Here is a 12,230-nt window from a genome sequence, read left to right on the forward strand (position 1 = left end):
CAAAGTCATTTACAGCTGGCCTTCCTAGAACATTGTTATTGTTTTTGTATATAGTATATTTCACTTTGTTCATTGAGGACTTTGCAGGTATTTTTTTCCCCCTGAGAGCATCCTGCTTTTTATTCCCAGGGAATGATAATATTCTATCACAAATACATACAGTTTATTGAGCCATTCCCCAACTGATGGACATTGCCTCAATTTCCAAAGTTTTTGCCCTGAACTGTTATGCATATTTTTTGTACCTACATGTGCCTACAAGTTATTTTCCTTTTTTTTTTTCTTCCGAATTTCTTTTGGTATTCATGCTTAGTAGTGGTGTTGTTAGGTGGATATGCATACATTTACAGCCCTTTGGGCACAGAGCGTATCTTTTGATCATTTATCAATTGAGGCATGGCTTTTAATTTTTATTTTTTTTTTATAAATTTGACTCAGTTCCCTCTATTTGAGAAATGAAGCCTTATCAGAGAAACTTGATTCAAAAAATTTTTTTTACAATTACTATTGTTAATTATATTTCTTTTCATTTATTCTCTCTCTTCTTTCATGCTGTCTCTCCTGAAAGGTATTTTGCTACTGCCCACTCCCTTCCTCAATATGCCCTCTCTTTCATATCCCTCCTGTCTTTTCATATCCCATTCTCCTCCTATTTTCCTGCAGAATAACATAAATTTCTATACCTCTATTAAATATGTATGCTATTTTCTATCTGAATCACTTCTGATGAGAATAAGGTGTACTCACTCACCTTTTCTTCCCCCTATTCCCTTCCATTGTAAAAGCTTTTTCTTGTCTCTTTTTTATGGTAGATAATGGCCAGTATATTCCTCTCACTCCTTAATTTAATCATTAAAAAAAAGATATTATCCCTTCATATTCAACTCACACCCATGCTCTCTGTCTATATATACTCATTCCGACTGCTATAATAATGAGAATAGTCTAATGATACAAGTATCATCCTTCCATGTAGCAATGTAAATAGATAAATGTTATTGAGTCCCTTATGATATCACTTTCTTGGTTACCTCCTTATGCTTCTCTAGAGTCCTGTATTTGAAAATCATATTTTCCATTCTGCTTTGGTCTTTTCATCACAAATGTTTGAAAATCCTTTGTTTCATTGAGTGATCACCTTTTTTTCTGAAGAATTAAACTCTGTTTTGCAGGGCAGGTGATTCTTGGTTGCAATCCTAACTCCATTGCTCTTTGGAATGTCATATTCTAAACCCTCCAGTCCTTTAAGGTAGAAGCTGCTATATTTTGTATTATCCTGACTGTGGTTCCACTATACTGAAATTGTTTCTTTCTGGATGCTTGCAATATTTTCTTCTTGACCTGTAGTTCTGAAATTTGGTAATAATATTCCTGAGCGTTTTCATTTGGGATCTCTTTCAGGAGATGATCAGTGAATTCTTTCAATTTCTATTTTACCTTCTGGTTTTAGAATATCAGGACAATTTTCTTTAATAATTTCTTGAAAGATGATGTCCAGACTCTTTTTTTTTTTTGATCATGACTTTCAGATAGACCAATAATTGTTAAACTGTCTCTCCTGGATCTATTTTCCAGGTCAGTTTTTGTTTGTTTGTTTGTTTGTTTGTTTGTTTTTTTGGTTTTTTTCCAATGAGATATTTCACATTTTCTTCTATTTTTTTATTTTTTTGTCTTTGCTTTATTGTATTTTTATTTCTCATAAAGCCATTAGCAGGGGTCCTCAAACTTTTTAAATAGAGGGCCAGTTCACTGTCCCTCAGACTGTTGGGGGGCCGGACTATAGTAGAAACAAAAACTTTGTTTTGTGGGCCTTTAAATAAAGAAACTTCATAGTCCTGGGTGAAGGGGATAAACATCCTCAGCTGCTGCATTTGGCCCGTGGGCCATAGTTTGAGGATCCCTGGTCATTAGCTTCTAATTGCTCAATTATATTTTTTAAGGAATTATTTTCATTAAGGATCTCGTGTACCTCCTTTTCCAAATGGCCAATTTTGCTTTTTTAAGGCATTATTCTCCTCATTAGCTTTTTGTATTTCCTTTTACATCTCTCTTAATTCTTTTCCTAATTTTTCCTTTATCTCTTTTATTTGATTTTCTCTTTTGAGTTTTTCCATGACCTGAGCCCAATTCTTATTTTTCTTGGAAGCTTTGGATGTAAGAGCTTTGACTTTATCATCCTCTGAGTATATATTTTGATTTTCCTTGTCACCATGATGACTTTGAATGGTCAGAAACTTTTTTTGTTGTCTGCTCATTTTTCTGACTTTTAACTCTTTGTTAAAATAGGGCTCTATTTCTAGAGTGAAGGATGCACTGTCCCAAACTTCAAGGATTTTATGCAGCTGTTTTCAGAGATCCTGCTAAGAATCTTACCATGAGCAATCTTTTCTGCCCTGGAGCTGTTAGATATGTCCCTACCCCACTGTAGTTGTAAGATCCCAGCTGAGGCTCTGCTGACTGAGAATGTTTGGGATTGCACATAAGATTCCCACCCCATTGCCAAGACTCTTTCCATTGACCTTCCTTCAGAGCCCTCCCTGATGTCCCAAACTGATAGGTCTAGAAGCCTACAGCACTGCTGCTGATTCAGAGGTCCTGCCTCACTGACAATATGATCTGGACTGGAGCCTTGTTTGCCCTGGGATTGAGGGCTTCCACCTTGGTTCCACAGGACCTTCTCCATCCTCTTTGGTGTCTCTGGGCTGAAAGGTCTGAAAGCTACCAGGATTGCCACTGATTCAGAGGTTGACCTGGCTTGGCGTGGGTCTGTGTCTGTGTCAATAGCAATAATTATACAATATATTTGGGCATTGATTCACTTGCCATTTTTATTCTCTAGACTTTCTAATGTTATGCCTTTTTATAAAATAGTAAAGTACATTGGAATATGTAATACTCTGAAACGGGGAATAATCTTTTTATTTCCCTGGTACAATGTTGTTGTTCAGTGGGGTTAAAGATAAGGTGAAGTCAGGCTCTACCAAAAGCTAATAAATGCTCAACAGCTTTTGCTTTTACTTTTACTCTGGCTTTGAACATTGGCCTTTGAAGATAATTATGGGCTAAGAAGAATCAGAACTTTAAAACTATCAGTGAATTTGGAGGCTACCAAATCCAATCTTCTTAATTTTACAGATGATAAAACCCAGTATTAGAGAAAGATTTAAGTGATTTCCTTGAGGTAGTACTAAAAACCCATGAAACACATGGGATTAGAATTCATTTCTTCTAAATACTAGTTCAAGTCTACCAAATTGAAATTCTGGCAAGGAAAGGTTTTCTCTTGGCAATGATCTATATTATATTAGTGTATTTTATTCATTTCTATTAAATATTTTGCTTCTCACTTGAGAATTCAGTATTAGTATGAATTCTTACAATGAATTCCCCTTGTCTTATTTCCCATAAATTTGACATGACATTTTAAAATGAATCCCTTTATTTAATTAATTCAGAATGATCTTTTAATTGTAACACCTAACTCCAGATGTTTTAGATGACAACCATGTAACTTTTGAAATCAGAAATATTAAAGAGACATAGTATAACACCTAACTCCAGATGTTTTAGTTGACAACCATGTAACTTTTGAAATCAGAACTATTAAAGATAATAAAGTTTACAAACAAATGAGAATCAAGTTATTTAAAGAAAAAAGTAAAATGCTCTAAAAGTAAAGCTTAATAGAGAATAAGCCTCATAGTTTTCACTTTTAATTTTTAATTCTGGGCTTATTTATATATCCATGCAATGCATTTATTAATCTGGATTAGCGGGTTTTTTAACTTTAAATTTTTATGTAAGTTTCTTAATTTCAGTAGTTCAACATCTATATGGATACCTAAACAGGGAAAATCAGTGTAACATAGCCTTAGACTGTCAGATCTTACATTAAGCAATTCAAAATGAAGTGTGTTAAATAAACATAATGGTGACTCATTTTCAGCATTTTAGAAAGCACCAAAAGTAATGAAAACTTTTTTTTTCTTTTAAAAAGTAAAAGAAATATTTTTAAAAGAGAGGAAATTTTATGGCTTGATATGAATAAAATATAAAACATCAAAGTAAACATGTGAAATATATATATACATATATATATATATATTTGTGTTCAGTTGCTCAGTGTTCAACTTTTCATGAACCTGTGGGCCATAGCATACTAGTGCTGTCTATGGATTTTTTTGGCAGAAATATTGGAGTGGTTTGCCATTTCCTTCTCTAGGGGATTAGGGCAAACAGGTAAAGTGATTTGGCCAGAGCCATATATCTAGTAAGTATCTGAAGTCGAATTTCAACTCAGGTCTTCTTTACTCCAGGCTCAGTGCTCTCTATCCATTGAGCCACCCAACTGCTTTCATGGCAAACTGAATTTAAATTTTGCCTTCCATAATCATTACCTCATGTTATACATTAGATCTTCACCACAACAAACTGTATGGACTTTTTTTTTTTCTCTTATAGCTTTTGATTTTAAAATCTAAAGAGAAATTAAGTTTAGAAGGAAAAAAACCTAGTTGTTAAAAAATCATTATGGTTAACATCGAAATTATGCCTGCTATCAATAAACACTACTCAAACTGATCAAGAAATTCCTAAGTGATAAGAAATTCCAGTGATACTCAAAGCATTACTATTCATGCCAGAAATTTTATTATGTAGTATGTGCTTATTTGTTTATTGATTTATAGTTTTATTAGTTGGAAAACTTCAAATAAACCGAATCTTCCTCCCCCCCCCCCCCCCCCAATGCAAATCACCAATTCAGCTGTTACTTTATAATGCTAATTTCCATGAGCACTGAGATTAAGTGACCTGCTCTTGAAAACACAGCCATTATTTGAATTGAAGGATTTGAACAGTGGTCTCCTTAACTTTAACCAGGATGGTGCAGTGGACAGATAAATGCTAGGCTGAAGTCAGGACACCTGATATCAAATCTGATCTTAGGCACTGTATTAGCTGTATGACACTGGGTAAAAATGTAACTTACCTTTTTTTTTTATCTCAGTTTCCTCATATATAATATGGGGATAATAACAGTACCTACTTCCCAGCATTGTTGGGAGGATACAATCAGATAATGTAAGTGTATGATACAGTGCCTGGCACAGAGTGCTAAATAAATGTTCGTTATTATTAGTAATGATAATAATATCCATTATGAAACATTTGGTTTTTGCTGTTGTGTTTTGTTTTTATTGTTTATGAGAGAAAGCTAACTGCAAATACTAGGTACTTATAAAATAGTACACCAAACAATAGATTCAGATTGTCATAAAAACCTGATGTTCACCTCTAGCCAGACTGAGAGGAAAAGAGACTTCTTAAATTGGTTATTAGATTGCTTTCCTTGCTACTGTTTGGATGCTTATAGGAGAGTGATCACTAGGTGGCGGTGCAGCAACATACTCTAACATTTACAAGGGTTTCCATATTAGTGTGCTCTCTATGACCCAACTGGAGAATTTGTAATGTTCTTTTCTATATGATTAATTTGGAGATGCTTTGGGGCTACTACCATATGTATCTGCCTTCTGATTATGATGGCAGCTGCAAATTGACAGTGATTTCATTAAATGATAATGTGCTATTTACCTAAACAAGACCCTTCTTGCAAATATTATATATTGCTTCTGGATTCTATACTTCTTGTAATTTTCATGTATATATTATATTTATTGTAATTTTCACATATATATATTATATAAATGATAAGGTCATATTAACAAGAATTTTTGTCCATAAAATACCTAGATGGATGACAAGCTAGTATTTGTAAATTTATGACTAAACATGTAATACGCATTTGGACAGAATATTGGTAAAGCCACACACACAACCTTTTGTTCATAATTCTAAGACATAGGACAAGCTAAGATATAGGTCTGCCATTTTAATGAAGACCCTATGCTTTGTTCAAAGTATCAGAATATTAAGATATTGATTGGATTTGGGGTCTCAGTGCTAAATTTCAAGGTCATAAAATTCATACTTTTAAAAATTTGGAACATGATCATTTCTTAGAAGATAAATGATGTAAACCTGCTCACTGAATACAAATCATGCATTTTAAGCAAATTATTACAATTGACAAAAGAAGCAAACCTGGAACCTACTGAATTAATTTGCTCATGCTTGTCCCAATGATATTCAACACACATACACATTTAAGATTGCCTCAATTAAGAAGCAAAACCAGCAACCAACAGAACAAAAATTACCAAAAGGTTTTTCTTAGTTATTACCTTAAATATATGTATTATATATACATTTTCCTGCTCTTCAATCTTTACTCAGGAACTGATCAGCTGCTTTAAGATATAATACATCAATCTGTCAGGAGCAACAATGGTTCTGGACTTACGCTGACAGTTCTTTGCATCAACTGCATCTCCAAAATATCCGTCAGCACAGCGCTCACAATAGCGGCCTGATGTACCTGGCTTACATATCAGACAAGAGCCAGACAAGCTGTCACAGCTTCCTGGGATGGAGAAGTCAAGGTTGTCATTGCATTGGCATGGCTGACATGATCCTCCAGGTACAGAAGGTTGTCCAAAATAGCCTTCTGCACACCTAAGGCAAAAGATTCAATCTGTCAGAATTCTTTGGGACTCGTAAAACCCCATCAGCCAAAGTGTTTACACATATATCATGATACTAATCTCTCAAGATAATATGATGCTCTTTCAAGTATTCTTTCCCTTCCTCCCTAAAAGCAAGTTTCCTTTATTCTTTATTCTTTTAAAATTTGTAACTGCAGTGTAGATACTAGATGATATCCTGGCAGTTCCCCTGGTAATTAGATTTCAGCAGGGGGAAAAAAAATCCCCCAAACCTTGACACTTGTGTTGAAGACGAGACAAAAGCATAATAAGAAATCTGTCTAGTGGTTCTCCTGAGGAATTCAAGTCCAGGTTGGAAAGCCTTTGTATTACAACATATTATATGTAGCTCCTGAACTGGTTGCTTTTCTACACTAATATACAAGGCTCATCCTCTTTTTCCTCCCCCAAGCATGAACTTATCAAAATTCAAGTTAAAAATATAGATATAAAACTTTAGGGATTACCTAAAATAAAAAGTATAATTAGGAATATATTGATAATTAGTAGGAATGGACTGAGGGTTGGGGAGGAGATTATGAACATCTATGCATGTATATGTGTCCCTATGTCTGTGCATCTTCCCTTCTAGGGAAATTATTTATTGAAGACACTTCTGAGTCTGTATGGGATACTGGTGAAGTGGAATGGCACAGGTGCCAGAAGGTATCATTAGATACATTTTAATAATTTAGAAATCCATATGGATAAATTGTAGGCTTTCCTTTTTTTCTTTTTAAGAGTGTGCTCTTCTTGACACAATAATGACAAAAATCAGAAGATTTTTTAAAAGGATACCAATGATCTTATTAAATTACAATAATATATTTTCCCTGGTCAAAGCACTCTATAAAGTTTGCTATTTAATGTGGCAGATTACCAGTGTCTATTTTAAAAATGTTATATAGACAGGACCCATTTATGTTCTGTTCTACTTTCCCTTTCATTGCATTTATTCATACTTCATACTTGTTCATGCTCTCAGACTGAGGGAGAAGAGAAGTTGGGAGAAGAAAGAGGAAATAGAAATAATAGGAAATATAAAGGGTTCTGTTTTGGGGCAATACAAATACCCATATCATCCCTTGAGATTGTAAAATACTCAAAAATATAAGGGGAAATGATGAAGAAAATAATTTCCTACAAGTAATACATTGTTTTTAAAGTTCAGACACAAATATACTAGCTACTATACAATAAGATTAGAAGCTTCTACTTTCAAGAAAAGAGATAACTACATTTTTATTTGAGAGAATAGCCCTCTCAAACTAAATTTATGAAAATTTAATGAGCACAACAGACTTGAATGACATTATAATTAGACTTGTACTTACCAACTCTAATATTATTATACTCCAAAAATTAAATGCAAAGAGAAGAAAAAAGCTAATTTTATGTAAGTATTGTCCATAGACAATTTCCACCAACAAATATCGTTACTTCTTTTTAAAAGTGGCTAATATAATTTAACATTTACTGGTCATCCTGCCATCTAGGGGAGGGGGTGGGGGGGGTAAGAGGTGAAAAATAGGAACAAGAGGTTTGGCAATTGTTAATGCTGTAAAGTTACCCATGTATATATCCTGTAAATAAAAGGCTATTAAAAAAAATAAAAGTGGCTAATATAATCTAAAATGGAGTATGTAAGCTATCACTTTTTATACATTGAACCTCCTCATTCATAAAATGCTGTGAGGATCAAATGAAATAATATAGCTTATAAACTTTGAAACTTTATCATTGGATGACTAGAAAAACAACAATTAAGTGCTTCCTATGCACTAAGCATTGGAAATGCAAATAGAAATGTGAAACATTCTGTTTTCAAGAAACTTGCATTTTTTAATAAAGGATATAATTCTAAGAGAGTAATTTCTCATACCCATATAAAGGATCAGAAATGGCAAGTAGAAGCATAGAGCAGTGTACCACATAAAACCTCCCAGTGTCAGAGATGGAAGGAATCTGGAGAGGAAAGTGAATGTAGTGAGGTTTCTTTTTCCCTTTTTGTATTATTGTTGTTATCATCCCTTTAGAAGGAGGCATTTAATCAAAACACCAAGAAGGTCCAAATGAATTGTCACCCACATTTTTCTTGCTTTGTTTGACATTTGGAATTTATCATCACATCCACATAGCTTTATATTTCATTTTGTTTACTATAAATAAATGGTTTTTGCTCCAGTGCAATAAGGATATATCAAAGATAATTATTACAGTCAACTAAAACCCATTACTTTCAGTTCACTTCCCTCAAAATGACTTACTGCCCTCTAGAGAGATGACATTATTTAACAAGGCCTGGGAATTCTTCTTAACACAGGTACCAATTAATATAGTGCAAATTTCTTCCACAATAGGAAAAAACTCATTGCAGGGAGAAAATGGCCATAATTAAGCAGATTAATATGTAATTCAGAAGCAGCATCTATGCCTTCCAGAGGGTTTTGTTGTATGACATTTAAGCAAAAATTATGAAAAGACATAATAGTTAATTCATATCACAGTTCAGTGAAAAAATCCTATTCACTACTGACACATTTTAGAAGATTTTTCATTAGCTGTCTTGCAGTATTCTTGAAGTTATACAAAAAATTTCAAATGGAACAGAAAAATGCTTCTATGATCAGTGAACAAGATACTGCTTATCATATAAGTCTTCTCTTAATAATAGTACCTAATTTTGTGATCTGTTTAGATCTAATTAGGTAACAGAAGTATAAATCACTGTATTTTAAAAATTCTAGAATTTTAAATCTGTACTTTCTAAAAACAACACATAATCAATAATTCCCAAAGAATCCTTCATATTCAAGGCAGAGTAAGGAAATTCCATCTGAAGACTAGGATTTAGGGCTGGAACTGCACTAATTAGTCAACTACTATTGGTTCCTTCCATGTTGTTTTCCTATAATTCCATTGGAAAATATTTGGGAAGAGGATAATGAAGAATAAAACATAAGATAGACAAAATCAATTTCTTTCATTAGCAAATGAGGAAGTTGATGTTCACCATCATGAGACACTATCCAGGGAAAGGGGAAAAGGATATATGTAATTGAAATACTTTAGTAAAAAAGAATTTTAGAGATTATATAGCACTGGGTCTGGTACATAGTAGGTGCTAACAATACTATTTATTCCCTTCCCTCCTTTGCCACATTCCTCATTACACACTGAGTAAACAAACCCAAAGAGTTTGTCTGATTTACCAAAGGTCCCACAATAATTTGTTAAAAATCTACTGCCCACATGGACAATCCAGAGACAATTAAATATTAACCTCAAGTCTTTTGGTTGAGGTAAAATGAAAAAGACCTATATGGGCTTCTCTGTGCTGGTCTACATGTATAGTGAGAAAATTCTCAGAACTATTTTACCTTTATCTTTTAGTTAGACCAGTTAACATCATGTTGCTCTACATCATGTTATTATTCCATCATATGGGCTGCCATGTAAATGGCTGTCACTGTTAGCTCAATTCTGTAATACACTTGCTTCAAAAACTACCCAGATCCAAAGTCTTACCATGATTCTTGTTTCCTAATTGCTACCTCTTCCACTCATCTCTGGCATCTACACTAAGTTCAAATATGTAATAGGAGAACAAGTTCATCTTGCTGCCCCTTGCTTGAGAAAAGCTGGTTTTTCTGTTTACTTAGCTAAGATGAACTTCATCCAAAGTATCAAATATTAAGACCTATGGTATCCCTTTGCTACAATTGTTCCTGTTTCTTGTTATTGAGATTATGGTTATTTTTGGACATGTTACTAAGTTACACTATCATAAGTTTATTTTTAATTTTTTTGTAAGCCATACTAGTTCCTCTTTGGAATTCTAGGTCCCTTTTCTATATAGTTCAAAAGAGTGACATGGTGACAGTTTAAAATTTTTTCTTTCAAATTTTAAGAATTTTCCTCATTGAAAGAGAAATTAATATGAAAGAGTAAGAAAAGCCTGGCAAGGTCTTGGACCATTTAAAGGAGCATATTTAATGGCGTAAAGGAACAGATGAGATATCATCTTCCAAATGCTTAAAAAAAAAGTGAGTGGAGTGGGGTGGAATAGTCACAATTTTGATATAAACTACTTCTGGCAAGACAATTACCTATTCATTTGTAAAGGGAAGAAACATTCATATCCTTCACTTTTGTTATTTATTTGACTTTTATGGTTATTGACTTACATTTTTTTTCATGTATATCACTTCAATTAAAATCTAATTTATTCTAATTCTGGCTTCTAATTCTAAATGACTAATTTACAGAATATGCCAGATCCCAAACTCACACTTGTTGCTTTGCCAGGAAACATCCAGGGCCTTGCATTAACCAATTTTTATTGGTGTGCTACTTGACCGATTTATTCCTACAATTATTAACTTCAAGGACCTTAGCTGAAATAGTGACAACAATTTCCAAGGCAGACAGAAAAAGATAGGCAAAAATAGCTCTCAGGAAGATTAGTTCTAGTGATGATGGGCGAAAGCAGGTGAACAGCTATCTACTTCCAGAAGGCAAAGCAAAGGAGTCTATTTCAATTATGATGATCTGGACGGAGAAGTGGTACTTGGTAATATACCAAAGGCAAGAAGATAATTTATATACAGACCTTTCTCCTTGTAATTTTTTTTCTCCTTCATAGTGGATTTTAACAGAAAGGAATCATAGAAAATTATATCTAAGCCACCACTGGAAAAATAATTACTGGAAGTTTTGATCAAAGAATCAAAGAACTTGAGTTCTACTGAAGAAAGTATACGTCAGTCAGAATGAAAATGTTGTCTTGAGAATAATTAGAACAACATAGAAATCAGATGAAAAATTACATTTTCGACTATCTACTAATTTGTTTTAACAAAACAAATCAGTAATTGTAAGTCATAGACTATTTGATGAACTGGGCTCTAAACTTTCAAGTCATTTTAAGAACAGAAAAACTAATTGTGAAGGATAAAAATGTACGGATGGAGGCTACAAGATGAACATTAAAATATATTACTTCGATTGGAGAAATACTTTCTGGATACAATAGGCTAATGCATAACTTTTAAGAATAAAACCTTAATCAACTACTCTTTGAGAAAATGGAGATTTATAGAGGAATTTACAGGGAATGTTCAAGGTACAATTCATACAGGGTATGAATAAACAAAAAGTGTACTGCATTTATTTGACAAGTGTGAGGAGGGGCTTAATTTCATTTCATTGAACATTGCTAAAGTTTTTTTTTAATTTTTACTTTTACTGAGGAGTGCAAAGAATGACAATATCTGTTGTTTTTAAAATCCCCAAGGTATAAATCACTCTGAAAGTCATTGTGGTACTTGCTTACCTCTCACAGCGTGGTCCTGTGTACCCGACAGGGCATTCATCACATATCAGTTCCCGACTCCAATCTAAGTGGCACGTTGGACTGAAGCTATGTTGTTGTAGTTGTTGTTGGGTGAGAACAAGGACAAAAAAGAAACAGAGAGACAAAATCATTAGCAGCAGAGTTTTCATCCCTCTTCCCATGGGACAACAGGGGATGGGCAGGTCATCCTGGGCTCACAGACAGAGATTAGAGTCTAGCCAATAGAGGATGAAATGGTATTGCTATTTCTGCAGACATGAATATAGCTC

At 33.7% G+C, this 12,230-nt stretch overlaps 1 protein-coding gene across 5 annotated transcripts in view; it reads right to left on the reverse strand.

The window, feature by feature from the left end:
* Window positions 1-12,230, reverse strand: part of LAMA2 (laminin subunit alpha 2) — a 747,833-nt gene that overhangs the window by 236,050 nt on the left and 499,553 nt on the right. For all 5 annotated transcript variants that reach the window (XM_023503203.2, XM_023503202.2, XM_031964285.1 and 2 more), the window contains exons 18-19: window positions 11,941-12,027; window positions 6,365-6,576 (exon numbers count right to left, since the gene is read on the reverse strand). In XM_023503203.2, the coding sequence (XP_023358971.1) occupies window positions 6,365-6,576; window positions 11,941-12,027 (299 nt within the window). The remainder of the gene's footprint in view (window positions 1-6,364; window positions 6,577-11,940; window positions 12,028-12,230) is intronic.

Source organism: Sarcophilus harrisii, chromosome 4, assembly GCF_902635505.1.
Source record: "Sarcophilus harrisii chromosome 4, mSarHar1.11, whole genome shotgun sequence".
Taxonomy (NCBI): domain Eukaryota; kingdom Metazoa; phylum Chordata; class Mammalia; order Dasyuromorphia; family Dasyuridae; genus Sarcophilus; species Sarcophilus harrisii.